Source organism: Musca autumnalis, unplaced genomic scaffold, assembly GCF_047663935.1.
Source record: "Musca autumnalis isolate F117 unplaced genomic scaffold, ASM4766393v1 scaffold_1, whole genome shotgun sequence".
Lineage (NCBI taxonomy): Eukaryota > Metazoa > Arthropoda > Insecta > Diptera > Muscidae > Musca > Musca autumnalis.
In genome coordinates this window covers 281,110,392-281,131,053 of record NW_027411644.1, presented here as the reverse complement: position 1 = coordinate 281,131,053, position 20,662 = coordinate 281,110,392, and the positions used below count along the sequence as shown (strand labels likewise).

The window sequence follows — 20,662 nt, the reverse complement described above, 5'->3', positions numbered from 1 at the left end:
AAATGTAGAACGAGCACCCTCCTATCAGGAATAAGGAGACTGCTGCCCTCCTATCAGGAATAAGGAGACTGCTGCCAAAGTTCGACTGACATATCCGTCGTGTGATAGATCGTGAGGTAAAACTGCTGAATATGTATTAACAGTTAGGTCACTCTTTATTCGTCTGGTATCAGACAATTTTGGAGCACGATAGCCGGTTGGTTATGAGAGATTTTAATGCCCATCGTGAGCTACGATATTCCATATAAGGTAATTACTCTGGCATAGCGCAGGCTGAGCACACTTTGCACCGTGGAGACTACCATATTTCGCCAGACATATTCATATGCCAAATGGTATGACGATTGACGTGACGTTCCAACCCGTAATTTCCTTTAGGTCGGACCACCTCCCTTCCTTAGCTCCATCAATAGACTACTCGACTTAATGACCTCTATAGACCGTATTTGCTTTAACCATGGGAAAGCCAATTGACAAGGATTTAGAGAATTCACCAACTCTCCTTGTATTGCTCTACGGGCCTTCGACTTTTTCTTATAACCTATTAAAAAATTGTGAGCCTAAGAAGACGACCGGCAATCGACTTAAATCCCAAGTCTTAAATCCTTTGACAAATGAAAATACCGGTCACGCTTTCAAAATTGTCATTGACATGGGAAATATGTCCGCGAACATATGACGAACAAAACTCCCAACAAATTTTGAGTGTTATGTCCGAGCTCATTGATGGATATAATCATAATCATAATTATTTTGGGAGTTAAGTCCGGGCACCAATATCGGATAACGTCGTCCTTCGCTGGAAGAAATCTCAAACGGCATTCACATCTGCAGACGTCGTTATCGAGGTGCTCTCCAAATTGTCGGTTAAAATAACCTGCACCCCTTCGAAACTGTTACATCTACGCCGTTAAACATGGCAGATGTCCAAACTACCATTCCGCAGGGTTTGTTAGCTTCTTAAGTGTTACCCTCAGTTCGCAGGTATGTATTCCAATGTCGTAACATGTGTTCTTCGACTAATGCACTGGCTTTCAATTCTTTGAATCTGGGTACGTACGAAAATCTCAACTTGTTTATTCGCAAATACCTCTGCTGCTGCAAAGTTAGGACTAATTTGGGATATTCGAGTCGAACATCAAAAGAATTTGAGGTTTTTGAAGCCTTGAACAGCGAATTCTCTAAAACCTTGCGAACTTTATTTCCAATGGTTGAGGGGAGTACAATCTTCGGAGGTTATAAAGTGGGATGGTTATTAATGGAGAAGAGGATGAATAAGTTGCTTGACCCGAGAGAAAATATGGCTCACAAAGTGAAGTCATTCGTCAAATTTGGTGTCACTACGGATATGTTAAGGGGAATTATGTCAGTCCTTTAGTTCTGGTTTCACTTTACAATTAGTTCTAAAAGCGGTCTAATGTTAAGCCTATGTCCTTGAGTAATGAAAGGTCCACACTTGTCTGCTACCCATAATTTCCATGCACGGGTCATTAGAGGTCACTATACTGGACATACTTGTGCACCTTCACTTCTCGCAATGCGTTCTACGCTCTGCGTCATATCCTGGATCTCTATGATCATATTTCTTTTTTTGACTCATAAAGTCCACAATCCTTTTTATCTTTCCACGAAAACCATCGCAGTTAAATTGCACTTGCATTGAATGCAGCGTTTTTCTGATTCGGTGCAGGAATAGGTAGAGGTGTATGAGGGAAAGTTGTATACACAGGGAATAGGGATCGCTACAAATCCTCAGCCAATTCAAAAATGCATCCATTCTCGAAATCCGTTGCATCTCATCAACCTTGATCTGAGGGAGGTGCAACGGTGACAAACGGAGCGAGTAAAACCAACTACGGCGTTCTTTTCAATATCCGCACGGAACAAAAGTGTTAGAAGCTGGCATTTAAGAACATGCTGCTCCCATGGTAGAAATAAAGAGGAACACAAACATCGACGGTAGGCATTGGATCAATTTGGTAAAGAGAACCGTTCGCCCCACGGTTACAAATTGTGGGCTTTCAAGGTGAAGATTCTTTCAATCAAATATAAAATGTGGCTATGAAGACTAACTTTAGGGAGTCTATAAAAACCCCTTTTGGACCGTCTATAGAGCGTATCTCAAAGCGTCTAGGGGAATTAGGGCGTCTTATCCTTAGGGCGTTTAAAAAACTTTCTGTAGAAAGTTCATAAAGCCTCTGTGAAGACTCCCTTTAGGGTGTCTACAAATACTCAATTTACGACGACTATAAATACGCTTTTTAGGCGTCTTTAAAGTGTTCCTTTAGCGCGTTTCTACCCTTTTTGGTGCGACTATAAAGATTTCATTTGGGACGTTTATAAAGATCCCCTTTAGGGCGTCTATAAAGACTCAATATAGGACGTCTATAAAGACCTCTTTTGTAACTGTAAACCATCCCCTTAGGACTTTTACAAATACTCGCTATTGGCCGTCTCTATGACTTCCTTTAGGTCGTCTACAAATAGCCTTTTAGGGTGTCCTCTTGCGGCTTCTATAAAAAACAGTTTTATGACGACTATATTGACCACCTAAGTGCGGTCTATTAAGACCCCCTCTGGACGTCTATGAAGATTCCATTTAGGAAAACTTTAGGGTGTCCCTTTGCTCGTCTATGAAGACTCCATTTATTAAGACCCTTTTGGTGAATCTAAAAAGACTCCTTCTTGGACCACTCCTTTAGATCGACTAACGACGTCTATGAGGATTCTCTTTAGGACAGCTTTAGGGCGTCTTTAAAGACTTTCCCTAGGACGTTTAAAAAGAGCCCCTTTGGGCGTCTACAATAACCTCATTACCATGTCTAATAACACCCTTTTGGTATGTCTATATAGAATCCCTCTAGGGCGTCTGTATGGTGGTCTATAAGGACGCCATAAGGACGGTCTATGAAGACCACTTTCAGACGTCTATGATATCCCTTTAGCACAACTCTTGGGAGTATATAAAGCCTTCTTCAAGGACGTGTATGAAGACCCCATGTAGGTTTCAATGAAGACTCTAATTAGGAATCTGGAAATATTCCTTGGAGGCATTCATAAGAATACCTTTATGGCGTTTATAAAGATTCCTTTTTGGCGTCTATAGTCACTTTTGGAAATCTACAAAGGCCTCTTTCGGATGTCTAGAAACACTCCCTTTGGGCGACTATAAAAATCACCTTAAGAACGGTCTATGAAACTCCCCTTTTGACGTCTTTGAAGACACATTTTAGGACAACTTTAGGGAGTTTATAAAGAATTTCTCTAGGACATTTAAAAAGGGCCCCTTTGGGCGTCTACAATAACCCTCATTAGGATGTCTATTAACACACTTTTGATGTGTCTATATAGAATCCCTCTAGGGCGTCTGTATGGTGGTCTATGACGTCCCTTTAGGACAACTCTTGGGAGTATATAAAGTCTTCTTCAAAGGTGTGTATGAAGACCCCATGTGGGTTTCTATGAAGACTCTTATTAGGACGTCTGGAAATATTCCTTGGAGGCAACCCTAAGGCGTCTATAAAGATTCCTTTTTGGCGTCTATAAAGACTCACTTTAGGACGTTTACAAAGGCCTCTTTTGGATGTCTACAAACACTCCCTTTGGGGCGACTATAAAAACCATCTTTAGAGCGGTCTAAGAAACTTTAGGACAACTTTGGGGAGTTTATAAAGACTTATTCTACATCGTCTCTAAGGACCCCTTTTGGGTGTTTAAGAAGAATCCTCTCAAGACGTCTGTAAAAACCTCTTTAAGACATCTATAAAGACGTTCTTTAGGGCAACTATAAAGATCACTTTTCGGACGTCTATAAAGATTTATTTAAGGACAACTTTAGCGCATGTATAAAGACTTATTTTAGAACGTCTAAAAAGATCCCCTTTGGGCGACCATGAAGACGGCTTTAACGACGTCTGAAAAAGGGTATTGAATACTATCTTCAGGGCGTCTATAAAGATCCCTTCAGGCGTCTTTAGGATTCCATTTAGGACGTCCTTTAGGACGCCTTTAAATACTCCATTTAGGCGTTCTCTAAGACTCTTTGAGGTGTATATTAAGATCCGCTTTAGGAGTCTATAAAAAAACTCACTGTAGGACAGCTTTAAGACTCCCTTTTGAGGTCTATGAAGACCCTGTTTTAATAAATTACAATTGGGATACCTTCAGGGCTTCTATTAGGGCCCCCAATTAAGGCGTCTTATAAAACCCCATTTGAGAGTCTATAAAGATTCCCATTAGGACGCCTTTAGGCCGTCTCTTCGGACCTTCGGGACGTGTATAACGATCTCTTTTAAGAGTTTATAAAAACTCACTTTATGACGACTCCCAATAGGATAGCTTTAAGACTCCCGTTGGGTCAATGAAGATCCCATTTAAATAAAGTTTAATTAAGGGCTCCTATTACGGCTCCCTTTAAAGTCTATAAACATTTCCTTTGAGAAATGACTCATTTTATGTCGCTAATGAAAACCCCATATAAAAACTCCCTCCCGTACGTCATCCCGACTAAATAATAAGTTTAAGTAACTAAGTTAAAACATTTATTTATTTGTTCGGGAGATGGGCAGCAAACGTGCTCGTTAGTGTCACAACGTGATTCGATATATTAAGAATGGGAGACAGATTAACACTTTGGTACACTCCGCTGCTGTGCAATATTATTTTGTATATCTGAAAACAAGTGTCAATATAGCTAGAAGTCTGGAAGCAATCGAATCTCCCATGAAATCTTTAATAGCAATACGAACTGAAGGAACATAGATTCCAAGGAGAGTTGTGAAGAATAATCTTAGATTACATCATTACGTTACAAGACGAACATAGAGGATCTAAAAAAGTTGAATAGATAAAGGTTTATACCTAAGGCAATTACCCGAGCTAAATTAAAACTTTTAGGAAAAGTTGTTGGCAACATCCAAGCAAGTTCCATTCCAGACAAACTATAGGCTCTATGTATCCTGTTTCATCTTTGTTTTGAATTTATAAAATTAACAAATTAAAAATAAACGAATCTGCGTCTTTGCCTTGGTGGTAAAGAAACATTTTATTTTTTAGTAATAGCATTTGACCAGGTCAGCTTTGTTTGTTTGTAACCGCTCGTGGCAAGAAATCCATCCAACTATCCATTCAATAAAATGCTATTCAAATAGAGTAGTGTTCCACTTTTAAGACATTCATCAATCTCGCTGTTGATTAAACTGGGAATCAATAACTCCATTAAGAATCTACTAAAAATGCGATTATCTTGCTGCCGCCGAGCGTTCAACAAATATTTAAGCAATTAAAATCACCAACTGTCCATTATTATTATTTTCTTTTCTGTTCGGAATACCCAATATCTTCGTGGCCTAATAAAACATAAATTAATCACAACTCGCCATCTGAAATCATCACAAGATCTTTGTGTGGTCAATAGTAAACGTTTTTTGTTTGGTCATGATTTGGTTGGTATTGTGGCTATTGACCCAGCGGCAGTGTTTCACATAAAACGAAGGAGAACCGATTATGAACGGAATGGAATTCAAATTCTTTTCGAGTTGATGTTTTTTCGAACTTCGCACAGATTTAACAGAGATCTAGCCCAGCAGCCACACACAAAGCCGGCCAGGCAGACTGTAAAGCTCAGAGGTACGCAATCAAAAATTTTAACAGTTCTTTCGTCATATCTGTGAGCTGCTATTGCTATGCTAGCCGTCGTTTAAGCTTCATTTAAATTGTTTGATTTGTTCACAGTAGGAGAGGAGGGGATTTTGTTGCTGTCTGTTGTCTAACTGTCTTGTGGCGAGTTAAGCGAAAGAATGTTTGGTTAAGAAGTAAAGGGTAGCTTAGAGCAAGCCAAGATAAATATCAATTATTTCGTTTGTTTTTTTATTTTTTGGTCTAAAAACCTTTCAGCTGTCCAGATGTGAAATGTCTACTCATCGTAGAAATAATGTGAACAAAAAAATATTCGTAGAATTTTTTAATGAGAATTCAGTGAGTCATGATCGGACATGAAAGATGTATTACTCAAAACTGTGATAATATACATATTTACAAAGAACAAACTGTATTGACAAAGGCGTGACAAAAAATATAATATAAACAAATAATAATTAAAAACAAAGTAAAAACGTCATAAAGTTTAACCGCCTATCTTACGGAAACAAAAAAAAACTTAAATAAAAGGGCGTTACCAGTTACCAAGACGAGCATACGAGTTGAAAAAACATTTTTTTAACTTTTATAATTAGATCGCTTTAGGACAAAGACAGGGGACATGAGCGATAACAAATCCTAAACAGCATCAATAAACGAAAAAATCCGACAGTCCGTAAGAGAAGGGAAAGGTTACAGACAAAATCTGTTGGTAAATTTAAAATCCTCCACGGTTTGACAATGGACCGAAGAAGTGAGGTAGAAAATACTTATTTTTTGAATTGTCAAGCATAAAGTCCATAAAAAGTTGTCATTAAAACTAGGGCTACGGAGTCGGAGTCGAGCAATTTTGCTGGAGTCGGAGTCGGTGTGGAGTTATTTTTTTCGACTCAGACTCCGACTCCAGCAAAATTGCTCGGGCAAATTTTTTTTCTACCTTGTAGAAATATAACATTAAATTCGGCACACCAACAATTTTTTCAAAATCATTATTTATTTTAAAAGAAAGCGATAAGAAAACATATATACAAACGGTATATTACACTATTTTAGAGGACAATTCACAGGATATATACTATCCTCTGACGTCTAGTCAACTTATCCCTATTTTGTTGGTCCAATCGATCCTTTAAATGTTTGAAAACAAAAGTAAAGTTCTGTGACAATCGAATTAAGATTAGACCTTTAACCCCTATTGTCAGAAGAATTACAGGTCTTCTCACAAAGGTCTACTGGTCTTCTCAACTTGTTTTTTTATGAGAAGTCGTACTTGTCTTCTAGTAAGGAAATTGTGGTCTCTATGGGAAATCCTACTGAATACCCGTGACACAAAATGGAAATCAGGGAAGGTCTGGGGTGGAAAATTCCCTTTCGGCATGAAAGCCCCTATTGGGTATGTTAAGAACCCCAAAGGATCACATAGCAGAAACTTCTAAGTTATATCGCAATGAATTTTTTGATTGACCCCCAAGAACGATTGAGAAAATAGCTTTATATCTCTGTTTGGAGATATCGTTTCATCATTTTGAGATGACATGTTTTCAGTTAAATAGAGTGAGCTGCCTTTCTGTCGAATATTTTGTCCTAGCTCTGTTCCTTCCATATCCTTTTTGTTCTTGAACTGAAAAACTAACGCAAGATGAAATTTTGTAAAAAAATGTTCACCGGAACATTTATGTAGGATCGGGTAAAAGTTATAAAGCACACCAACGTTCAAAATGTGTGCGCTGAATTTTAGTTTAAGGGGCGATCCCCACTTGTAAATTTCGGAAAAAAATAAAATGTATAAATAGAATTGAATATGTGGTCAAATTTTCAACAAGATCGGAGCAATTTTTCTTTAGATATGAGCGTTGGAATGGAAACATTTATTGTATTTTGTATGCAGCATATATATTACAAACGTGTTTTTCTCAAAATGACATTTAGAAATTGGTCACGAAAATATATGAGAATCGGTTTAATAGTTTTCGAGCTAGAGTTGGCACCGCAAAATGCTTTAATAAAAACAGGGTTTCGTAGACGATCATTTGCCATAAAACTTCGTAATATTTTTCTCTTTCAGATGAAGAAAAAATCTATCAAAACATGTTCGTAGTTTTCTCAGAAAAAATAATCATGAAAAATGGCTTTTTTTGGGCTTTACAACTGGGGGTCTCTTTTTAAGGCTTACATTCAGTTTAAAACTTGGACATGAATTGCCCCTTAATTTTCACAAATTTTGAAAGAAGAATATGCTCGTGCAAAAAAAACCGTAAAACGGGCAAAAATTTTCTACGTTGTATTTTGTTGCTATTTCAATGTAAGATTGAGCAGAAACAATATGATTTTTACTTCATATTTATGTTCAGTATTATATTCGAACCAATGTACTTCCTTAAGAAGATGTAAGGAAAAACTAACAGATTAGCCTATATAGGCCAAAATATAGGAAAAAGTTAAAAAATTGTGCACATTTTATTCATTTTAGTGGTATAGAAATTCACTCTCGGAGTCGAATCCCTGATTAAAACTCATTACGACGGGTAAGCAACGCGGATCGGGGTCGGCAAGTATTACAATAGACATTGCAAGGGTTGGAACAATGACACTCCTTTCGATAACTATCGTATCCACCAGCTATACGATTTTTTAAGATACAATTCCACTTTTCTGAGGAAGGTATCCGAATGTGTTGTCCCATAAGGACCTTCATGGAACTAGATATTTTGGAAGTTTGGAAGAAGTTTTGCAATATCCAAAGTTTCGGCCAAATCGGCTACTCAATTCGTAAGTAATCGTGATGTATGGACTTGCCTCCGAAAAAAGTTATACCCTCACAATAAGGGACATGGCGACAATCTGCTGTAAAAATGTTAAAACAATCCTAGACATGTCCCTAAAATACACTTTTTGGAAAATTTTTGAAATTTTGTGTGGGAGCTACTTGATGGAGTTGACCGATATAGTGCATATTCGAACCTTATATACTCTTCGAAAAAATATTTCGACTTGTATATCATTAAATTTATTTACATCGATTGCTACATCAATTCTCTTCGATAGTTATCGTGCGCACCATTTTAGCGAAACATTTTGAACTTTGGTGTGGAAGGTAGCCGAAAGGGGTGGCCCAATATGACCCATCTTCGAACTTTATCTAATGTTGGACAAAATATTATGAAGCGTACAATGTAGACAAAATCGATTGATTCGTTCGAAATTTATCGTATACACTTTTGGGACATGCGGAAAGACAGACTAAATTGACTCTAAATTGTCTAAAATGTAATTTGTGGTCCAAAACCATTATTTCGATGAGGCACATTTTTGACGGTATACAAACTTCCATAGATATTCCATAGAAAGAAGACCTTCTATAAGCCTCCACAGGCCTTTTACAGATAGGAGGCCTTCCATAGGTATTCTAAAGACCTTCTATAGGTCTTCTTAAGATAGAAGATCTTCTATAGCAAGAATATTTTATATATGTCGTCGTACTCGTAAATGGCCGCCTATAGATCTTTTATAGCCAGAAGACATACTATAGAGTTTATATAGGTAGGAGAATTTTTTTATGTCTTCTAAATATAGATAGAAGACCTACAGAAGGTCTTCTAAACCTTCTCTAGGCAATCTGTAGATTGAAGAGCTTCTATAGGTCTTCTATGGATAGAAGTTCTTCTACAAGTATTATATACGTTGAAGACATTCTATAAGTCTTCTATGGATAGTAGTTATTCAACAGGTCTTCTAAAGATCGAACATTTTCCTTAAGTGCTTCATAGATTAAATACCTATAGATAGAACACCTTCTTTAGGAATCCTGTACATAGAAAACCTTCTATAAATTTTCTGTAGATGGAATACCATTCATAGATCTTCTATAAAAACAACACCATATTTAGGTCCACTATATATAGAAGGTCCTCTTTATGCCATCTATGGATAGAAGACCTTCTATATGTCTTTTATTGATAGAATACATTCTATAGGTTCTATGGAAGCCGTTTCATAGTTATTTAACTAGAGATGACCTGTAGAAGGTATTATATAGATAAAGGATCCTCTACAGATAGGATACATTCTACACAGAGGGAGAAAAGTCGATTGAAAATCAACACCGTATGGTGTCAAAATGAGCACAGGCGTGCTTAATGTTTTTGACCACGCCTGTTGTCGTTTTTTTGAATCTGACCACGAATGGTGTCTTCCCAAAACGCCGCCCTGAAGGCTGGGTAGACAAAAGTGTGCCATATTCATAAGGAGGATTAGAATGTAGTGGTGCATCAGTACAACAAGATGTTGCCAATGCTGTAGATGCTTGAGTGTTATCGCCGTGAGCATCCCTGTCACAAACTTGTGGACAGGCTTCGCCCATCCAGGCACGTCAGGAGAGGTCTCCATGATCTCATGAGATATTTCCAAACGTACATCTAGACCAAAGGCCGGTTCGAATAGCATTCACACTGGTGCAGTTGCACAGGCAGTTCTAACATATAGAATGTCGTTCAGAGGTATCCCCCATGTATCTTAGCTGAAGAATGTCATCTGCCAGGGCAAACAATAGTGGTTTAAGCACAATAGATGTCCGGACGGTGCAGACGCTTCAATTCATATTGGGCCCAAATTGACAGCACGATATTCAACACATGTCCTTCATTAGGACTGGGACCACACGATACGCTTCATTGAAAACAAATTCGCCTGTCTCGCCATTCTTTATGGATGCAGCCAGTCCCGGTTGCAAAATTTTTAAATTTGGACATAGTATAACTTTAACCAGATAGCTTAAAAAGATTTGAGTTTTACAGCAACCACTAATACGACGGTATATTTACTGGGTAGCATTACTTTCGAAGGTAGTTCCCAATTTGGTCCTAACAGTGCACAACATAATATTTTTTTTTATTTACATCACATTCACGCATCCGGATAAATTTTAAAGTTTATTTCGGATTCAATATTGTATCAATTATCGGGTGCTTCTGACATGTACTTGTTATTTATAACCGCCATGTTTTAGTATAACAGCCTATATATTGTGGGGTTACATGCTACCGAAGAGAAAAATGCGGTATATAGGGCTACTCTACAATCAGTAGCAACGCGTAGCGCACGAGAGAGGTATCAGGAGAAAAGAAGAGAGGAGAAACGTCTTTTCCGCAGGGAAAAGAGAGAAATGGAAAGGCGGGAGTGTGAAAGAATCGAGATGTACAGGAGCCAGAATGAAGTCCGAAAGCTCTACCAAAACATCAAACTGATGGCTTTGGTAAAGACACATTCTCCTGTAGAGACCAGCAAGGTAATTTGGTAACTGATACATATAGTGTGATCAGGATATGGTATCCGATAGTAGCGCAAACGGCAAAGATACCACAGATCCAATCCCAGAAGATGGTATTGAATGCATATCGCCCAGCCAAGATGAGGTAAAGACATCAATAAACCGGCTGAAAAATAATAAGGCAGCACGATCCGAAGCGACACGCTGATAAGGTGTATTCATCAGCTAGTTAACACCATCTGGCAAGAAGAACGAGTACCCGACGATTGGAGCCTGAGCATCCTGTGCCCTGTGAACAAGAAAGGAGATAAGACTGTATGCTCTAACTATAGGGGCATAAGTCTTCTCCCTATTGCCTACAAGATGGTGTCAGGGATAATGTGCGAACGACTAAAGCATATGGTCAATGAAATAATTGGGCCATACCAATGCGGCTTTAGGCCTGTAAATCCACCATTGACCAGATATTTACCCTGCGACAAATCCTGGAGAAGACCCAAGAGATGCAGATCGACACTTACCACCATTTTGTAGATTACAAAGCAGCCTTCGACAGTCCCCTACGTTAAAAGGTATTCCAAGCCATGTCTGAATTTGGAATTCCTGTAAAGCTCATTCGGCTTTGTAGAATGACATTAACTGATACTCTGTCATCAGTTTAAATAGGAAACAACCTCTCCTAAGAGTTTAGTACCAAACGAGGTTTCAGACAAGGTGACGGCCTCTCGTGTGACCTTATCAACATTCTGCTGGAAAAGGTTATACGAGATGTGAAGGTCAAAAGAAGTGGCACAATATATACAAACCGCCATATGTTACTTGCTTATGCCGATGATATTGACATCATGGGTCGATCGGTAAAGTAAGTAACTGATACCTTTGAAAAATCTAAAGTGGGTCTGGCGGTAAACGGCGAGAAGACCAAGTTGATGGTGTCGACGCGCAATGCGTCCATAGAGATCGGGCCAACTTTTGAGGTTGGTTCCTATAATTTTGAGGTAGTAAAGGACTTCGTCTAACTCGGCACCACCGACAACACAACAAATAATATCAGTTGTGAAATTCGAAGAAGAATAATGTTGGCCAACAGATGCTACTTCGGACTGAGTAAGCAGTTTACAAATAAAGCCACATCTCGTCAAACAAAAACCACGCTTTACAAAACACTGATACTACCTGTGCTGATGTATGGTTCCGAAGCCTGGGTATGTGCGCAAGCAGACAAGGCAGTGCTTGGTGTGTTTGAGAGAAAATTTCTTTGAAAGATCTATGGACCAATCTTCGTTGACGGTGAATATCGATGTCGTATCTGCTATACAACGACATCAGTATAGATAAACGTTTCGAGATGCAACGATTGCGTTGACTAGGCCATATCATAAGAATGAGCGATAATGAACCCGCTAAAAAGGCGTATAAATTCGGGCCACATGGCGGTGCACGCAGAATTGGCAGACCAAAAAATAGATGGCGCAAACAAGTGGATGAAGAGATGACAAGGCGCGGTATTCCAGAAAGCGAAGCAGTAAACATAGAGAGAGTTGGAGATCTTTTCTTAGTTCGGCTTATGAAATAAATGTTCTGTAATGGGCCAGCTAAGTAAGTACATTTTGACGAAATGTAATGCTGAATAACATTGAATATCCGTTCAAGGACGATGCCTATAAAAATTATGGAAATAGTTAAAACATATTTTGAACATATTTTATTGGCATAAAGACTAAAAGATATTTTGGTTTACTAATTTCCTTTGTGTAAAGGTATTTTTCTATCGGCAAAACCTACTGACACTTCTTTACTTGTTGTAAATTTCCATTATTCGGAAAAAATACCAGTCACCTTTATTCTTACTAAGATAAAATCAATGGCTTTTTTTCAAGTTTTAATTTAATTAAAATTCAGAACAAAAACCTTTAAAAAGAAGAAAAATAGGAAATTATTTCTACTTCATTTGATTCCATTGAACTGGCATTCCAACAATCTTAGAAATAAAGATTTTATGCATCCGCTATTTGCCGAGGAAACAAAATTAAATTCCAAATAATTTGGTGCCATTAATTTCATTCCACAGATAGCTCTTTGCGAGTAAATGGATTAATTTTCCACATGCTGAGCTTAGAAAATAAAAGTTTTGTGGCCATTCATAGAAGGCGATTATGATGTTGCTGAAGATGACGAAGATTCATAGCAATTACAAGCCACATGACACACATAAATTCTTCCTCTGATCATCGACGGGTGTTTCTCATGATGTAGCTGTGTATGAAATTTTGTGGTAATAAATATTCTTGGCAATGCATTTTAAAAAACAGTTGGCGGTCATTAATCCATTAAGCCATGTTCTACATAATGTTTGGTGTCTCACAGTGTTGGTGCTTCTTTCGTTTTCTTTTTCTAATGGACACATTTTCTGGATATTCATTTTTAGAACAATATTTCATGTTGAGTTACAAGTTAGGCTTTTTCGATTTTTTTGTAAAGCTATTAAAACAGTACTTTACCTGTCTTCATCTCCAATTAATAGTCCAGCCTTTAGGCGGCTAGAGGGCCAAATTTAATTATCAACATTTTTCTAATTTTACAATTTTGTTCAACACTTAAATTAAAGTAAAATTAATGATGTATTTTCACATGCTTTGGAGGCTGGATTATTACAAGTGAAATGGCTTTGCTGTAGGTACAAATTTTGTTTTCGTTTTGTTTACTAAATAAAGGGAGGGCTTCGTACGTGAGTAATGGAATGATTTGTATATTTTTGATCCATAAATATACATACATATGTACGTATATGGAAAGTAAATGTGCTTTTTTGGCCCCAAGCAGACATTAGAAAGTAAATGTCCTACCAATGTTCTTCAACAATTGTTAGCAAAATATTTTTTTGAGAGAGAAAAACTTAGAATTTTTGTAAGCAAAATAACCTAATCTAACTAAGAACAAAAATAATTAATTAATAATTTACTTTTTCTTTACAGATATCCGCCCAAGATGCTTCAGCCCCCACAGAATTTGCACCACGTGTATCGGCCACATGTAAAGCGGGCACCATGAATATCAAAGTGAAAATGGACGGGCCCTATAGTGGTGCAGTTCATGCACGAGATTATCGAACACCGGCGTGTATGGCAATGGGCGATGGCTCCGATTCCGTGGGATTCAGTCTAAATCTATTGGCCAAAGATGGTTCACCGGATTATTGCGGGGTTTTAGTCAGTAACGTGAGTGGACAAAATGTAAGCTAACCCCACATTAACATGCTAATGCACACCTAATTTTTCATGGATTAGTGTTATGGAGAAGAGTTAAAATGTCTGAATGAAGAGAAGGTCTTTCATCTTCTAAAGGTATCAAGAATATGTTCTCTGCATAGAAATTTGATTTCTTAATGTGGAAAAACCATTGAAGATATTATAACTACAGAAAACCTATAGAAGGTTTTCTATTTACTAAAGACCTATAGTAGATTTATAGTAAACTTATAGAAGGTCTTCTCTGAATAGAAAACCAAATAAGGTGTTCATTCTGCTGAACCCTACAGAAGTTCTTCTATTATTTTTAATCTATGTCAATCTTTGAAAGGTTTTCTATATGTAAAATGCATATAGAAGGGCTTCTTTTTTTGAAGAAACATACAAGGTCTCATATCTCTAGAGGACCTACATATATAATGCTGAAAAACATATGAAGAACAGACCTGGTGCAGTGGTGCGCAGACAAGCCTTGCACTCAGAAGGTCTGCGGCTCGATTCCCAGGCCAGGCAACATCAAACTTTCAACGGTGGTAAAATAACCCTCAGTAATATCGGCGACATTTCTTGAGCATTTCAATCATGTAAAACTTCTCTGCAAGTGGTGTCATAAGACACGCCGTTCAGACTTGGCGATGAACAGTAGGTCTCATATCATTGAGTTAATATGAATCAGGATGCACTCTCTGATATGAGAGAAGTCTGCCTTGTCCTTTCTGGGAGGGAATTTTGTGGAACAATTAATATTACTATTAAAAAAGGTCTCCTGTGTAAAGTTGACTGTAATAAGGTATTTTTTCTTAAGAAAACTACAGAAGCTATTCTTTCTATGAAAAACCTGTAGAACATTTTCCATCTATAGGTGATCTTTGGAAGACATTCTATCTACGAAAGGCCTTTACTTATTCTTTCTACAGTAGCTCTTCGGGGTATAGAACACCTAAAATAAGTGTTTTTATAGAACACATATCTATTGAAGAAGAGGAGGTAAAGGGTGCGGCTAAAGTAACTATATGATTTGTTTTTTAAATAACTATTGAATGGAATGAAAAAAAACAAAAAAATTTATGACAAAAAAGGTTTATTTTATGTTATTTTTTACATTAATTATGAAAAATAATATCAGTTAAATGAGAACTGTTTTCTCTAACGCAAAAATGTGCTCTTTTTATAGCATTTTCCATAACTTTGTTGGGTGTTTCTTGTGGTATACGATCAATTTCTTCTTGAATGTTGTCCTGATGAAGATACCCAAAATCTGTTGTTTTGTTTATTTACGAAACCGTTCAAGTGAAAATGCGCTTCGTCGGTCATCATTAAATTTGACAAAAAATTTTCATTTTGATCAACGAGATTTAAAACTGCTCTAGCATATTCCAAGCGCAATACGAAGTCCTCAGGATTTAGTTTTTGGACTAGTTGGATTTTGTAAGGGAAGAGGTGCAAATCGTGTTTTAAAATTCGACGAAGAGTGCGGTCAGAAAGCTGCAACTGGGAAGATCGTCTTCTTGTTGATGTCTCCGTATTTTCTTCGACGCTCTGTCGCACAGCATCAATATTTTCGGCCGATCTGCCAGTTCGAGGTCTGCCCGTACGTCTTGAATCTCCGACAGTCCCATATTCAGCAAAATCATTCACCAACGAACGAATGGTTGGACCCGTTGGAGCAGTTCTTACACCATAAAATCTTCTGTATGCACGTTGTGTATTAATTATCGAACGATGATTTTCAATGAATAGAAAAACAATCTTAGTTCTTTGCGCAATTGTATAGCGTTCCATTTTTAAATATTCTCCCAAGTTTAATTTCTGAAATAGGAAAAAAGAAAAAGTTAAATACTCGCAAGCAAAGAAGTTACAATTGTTTTACATCATATAGTAACTTTAGCCGCACCCTGTATTTCATCTTCGAGAAAGCTATAAAATGTCTTCTATACTTTAACCCAATACAAAAAGTCTTATATCTACAGAAGGTCTTCTATTTATAGAAAACCTATAAAAGGTCTCTTCTTATAAGTATTCTAAAGTTAAAAGGTCTAACATCTGGTGTTAGAAGACCTCCCAAGGTTCTTCTGTAGATAGAAGACCTCCTAAAGGTCTTCTGAAGATAGAAGAAATCCTAAAGAAAGGTATGGTGTAGATGATGACCTCTCAAAGTTCATCTACTCGTAATGTTAGAAGATCTCCTAAAGGTCTTTTATATATAGAAGACATCCCAAAAGTTTTCTATAGAAAGAAGATCTTCTAAAGGTTTTCTGTAGATAGAATACATCCTAAAGGTTTTTCATAGATAGAAGACCTAATAAAAGTCTTGTGTGCAGTGGTATGCACACCCGCCTTGCATTCAGACGGTCTGCGTTTCGATTCCCAGGCCAGACAACATCAAAATTTTCAGCGGTGGTAAAAATACCCCTCAGTAATGTTGGCGACATTTCCTGAGTATTTTAGCCATGTAAAACTTCTCTACAATTGGTGTCTTAAGACACGCCGTTCGGCGATAAACTGTAGGTCCCATATCATTGAGCTAATATTAATCGGGGTGCACTCATTGATATGTCCCATCTGGGATGTTTGTGGAACATTACTTACTTCTTTACTTAGCTGGCCCATTACAGAACAATTGTTCCATAGGCCGAACTAAGAAATGATCTCCATTTCTTTCTATTTTTTGCTTCGCCTTTTTAGCGGGTTCATCTTCGCTCATTCTTATGATATGGCCTAGCCAAGGCAATCGCTGCATCTCGATACGTTTAACTATATTGATGTCGTTGTATAGCAGATACAGCTCGTGGTTCATGCGACGTCGATATTCACCGTCAACGCAGATTGGTCCGTAGATCTTTCGAAGAATTTTTCTCTCAAACACACCAAGCACTGCAATGTTTGCTTGCGCAAGTACCCAGGCTTCGGAGGCCATACATCAGCACGGGTAGTATCAGTGTTTTGTAGAGCAATATTTTTGTTTGACGAGCTGTGGCTTTGTTTTTAAACTGCTTACTTAAACCAAAGGTCAATAAAATTCGTCTTTTTATTTCACAACTGATGTCGTTTGTTATGTTTACGAAGGTGCCGAGGTAGACAAAGTCTTTTACTACCTCAAAATTATAGGAACCAACTTCCACAGTTGGTCCGAGCTCAATTGACGCATTGCGCGTCGACACCATCAACTTGGTCTTCTCACCGTTTACCGCCAGACCCACTTTAGCAGATTCTCCTTCGACCTTCATAAGGACATCAGTTACTTCTTTTACTGATCGGCCCATGATGTCTATATCATCAGCATAAGTAAGTAACATGTGACTATTGGTGTAGATTGGACATGTTTATATTTATTTATTTATTTCGTCTATGGAAAAATACAAATTCCTTACAGACTAATGCTTAATCATAAAATTCAATAATAAATTGTTTGTAACATATGTTTAAAATTTAAAACATTACTAGAGAAGTCTATAGCGTGCAGATTATTAATTCTGTTGAATTCTCTAAGTGCTTTCAAAATTGGTTCATTCATTGCATACGTGGTCCTATGGACATTGTGCCACTTCTTTTGACGTTTGCCTCTCGTATAACCTTTTCCAGCAGGATGATGAAGAGATCACACGAAAGGCTGTCTCCTTGTCTGAAACCTCTTTTGGTACCAAACTCTTCGGAGAGGTTCTTTCCTATTTTAAGTGAGGACCTGGTGTCAGTTAAAGTCATTTTACAAAGCCGGATGAGCTTTGCGGGGATACCAAATTCAGACATTGCTTCGAATACCTTTGAACGTAGGGGGCTGTCGAAGGCTGCTTTATAATCGACAAAAAGGTGGTAGGTGTCGATCTGCATCTCTTGGGTCTTCTCCAGGATTTGCCGCAGGGTAAATATCTGGTCAATGGTGGACTTGCCAGGTCTAAAGCCGCATTGGTATGGTCCAATTATCTCGTAGGGAGTAGATTTATGACCCTATAGTTAGAGCATGCAGTCTTATCTCCCTTCTTGTGAGTATCTTCCTGCCAGATGGTACTAACTAGCTGATGAATACATCTTATCAGCGTGTCGCCTCCAGTTTTGAACAGCTCGGCTGGTAAGCCATCGGCTCCTGCTGCCCTATTATTCTTCAACCGATGTATTGCTGTCTTTACCTCATCTTGGATGGGCGGTATACATTCAATACCATTTTCTGCAATATAAATTCTGGGCTTTGCAATGTTAAAGCCGGTCAGGACCGTTCCTTGGTATCTTCCATCCCTTACGTCACATTATTATTATAATAAATGTCTTCCGTAGATAGAATTGTTCAACATTATTATAATAAATGTCTTCCGTAGATAGAATACCTCCTAAATTTTTTTGTAGAATGGAAACCTCTTAAAGGTCTCCTCCTAAAAGTAGAAGACCTCCTAAAAGTCTTCTATAGAAAGAAGACCCCAAAAAAGACGTTAAAAATACCTTCTAAATGTCTTCTGTAGATAGAAGACCTCCTGAAGGTCTTCCATAGATAAAAGACTTTCTTAAAGTATACTATAGGTAGAAGGCCGCCTAAAAGCCTTTTCTTTTATAAAGGTCTTCTGTAGATAGAAGACCTCCTAAAGATCTTCTATAGATAAAAGACTCCCTAAAAGACTTCTATGGAAAGAAGACCTCCTAAAGGTATTCTATTGATAGAAAACTTACAAAAAATATTCTATAGAAAGAACTCCTAAAGGTCTTCTGTAGATAGATGACCTTTTTAAAGTCTTCTATATAAAGAAGTCATAAAGATCTTATGTAGACTGAAGACCTCTTTTTATGCATATAATAACTCCTAAAGGTGTTCTATACATAAAAACCGTCTAAAAGTCTTCTTTAGGTAGAAGAGTCTCTAAAGTCTTTTATGTAAAAAGACCTCCTAAAGGTGTCCTGTAGATAGAACACCTAATAAAGGTCTACTGTAGATAGAAGACCTTCGATAAGGTGAAGACTTACTAAAAGTTTTCCATAGATAGAAGATCCCTTAAAATTTCCTATAGAAAGGATGTCGTCTTTTATAGATATTACTAGGACTTCTATAGATATTAAACCTCCTAAAAGTCTTTGTACATAGAAGACCTCATAAAGGCCTTCAATAGGTGATGACCTCATAAAAGCCTTGTATAGAAAGAAGGTATCCTAAAGGTATTTTATAGGCAGAATACTTGTTAACACGCCAAATGATCGAAGGCTACAACCCAAACATTGTAGATTGTAATATTTCTTCCAAACACAGATCAAAATCGGAGATGGGCTTGTTCCTAAAGACGACATTTCTTTCCTAATTATACCCTATACCACTATGTGGGGAGGGTATTATAAGTTGGTTTTGGCCAAAAAGTTTGTAACGCATCGAAATAATGGTCGTAGACCCATACTTATATATACCAAACGACGAGCTGAGTCGATCTGGCTATGTGTGTCCGTCCGTCCGTCTGTCCATCTAAACCTTGTAATCACACCACAGGTCGTCACCAAATTTTGGGTGTTGATGAAAGTCACGGAGGGGAAGAAGCCTATTGATTTTGGTAATGGTCGGATAATATTCAGGGGTCGGAATGGGCAAAAAACTTATTTGGAGAAAAAGTCAACGTTTTATTTCAAAGTCCATATCTCCGCATCTATAAGGGGTATATCAAAAGCAAAACCTGGCATGGAAAGTAGAAAATATCACCTTTACAACGATGTGAAGTAGGTTGTCATAGGTGGTCAAACAACAGAGATATCGCAATAGTCGGTAATGCATCCCTTTTTCCATTTTTTGTGCAAGACACGATTTTTTTGGGAGTTGATGTGGGTCCCACAGAAGGAGCAGCCTGTTAAGTTTGGTGATGGTCGGATAATATTCAGGAGTCAGAATAAGCAAAAATCTTATGTGGAGAAAAGTCAACGTTTTTTTCTTATGCGAATATCTCTGATTTTGGTAGGAGTATTCCATAAGGAAAGCCCGTCAATGGAAGAAGAAAAGATCTCTTTATATTGATGCAAAGTATGTTGGCGTAAGTGGGCAAACAACGGAGATATCGCAAAAGTCAGTAAAATATCCATTTTTTCCATTTTTGGTAATCACGCTACCGGTTGGAATTTTGATCGGATAGACACGAAATTCTGGGTGTTCATGGGGCCCCCACAGAGGAAGAAATCTATTAATTTTGATGATAGTCGGATAATACTTTAGGGTCGGAATGGGGAAAAACTCATGTGGAGACACATTCAAAGTTTTATTCTTTGTGAATATATCGGATTCTAGTAGGGATATTCTAACGGCAAAGCCATATTTTTGCAATCACGCTACAGGTCGCAATTTTGATCGGTTGGTCACGAAATTTTGGTTGCTTATGGGGATCCCAGAGAGAAAGAGGCATTTTATGTTTGGTGGTAGTCGGATTATATTCCCTTAAAAGAAATGTTTACAAATGAAAAGCTTATGCACAGATGTAGTGGTGTAGGGTATCACATGGTCGGCCCCGTCCCTACTATAGCCTTTGCTTACTTGTTTATATTAGGGATCTTTAGGTCT

At 37.7% G+C, this 20,662-nt stretch overlaps 1 protein-coding gene across 8 annotated transcripts in view; it reads left to right on the top strand.

The window, feature by feature from the left end:
• The window catches only part of LOC141389602 (uncharacterized), a 114,022-nt gene that overhangs the window by 54,052 nt on the left and 39,308 nt on the right, over nt 1–20,662 (top strand). For 4 of the 8 annotated variants that reach the window (XR_012409118.1, XR_012409117.1, XM_073961369.1 and 1 more), the window contains exon 3: nt 13,879–14,136. Coding sequence is in view for 4 of the 8 variants with exons in the window: in XM_073961369.1 (XP_073817470.1) it covers nt 13,879–14,136 (258 nt within the window). In the remaining 4 variants the exon portion in view is untranslated. The remainder of the gene's footprint in view (nt 1–13,878; nt 14,137–20,662) is intronic. The other 4 variants (XR_012409120.1, XR_012409119.1, XM_073961372.1 and 1 more) reach the window with 1 other exon arrangement.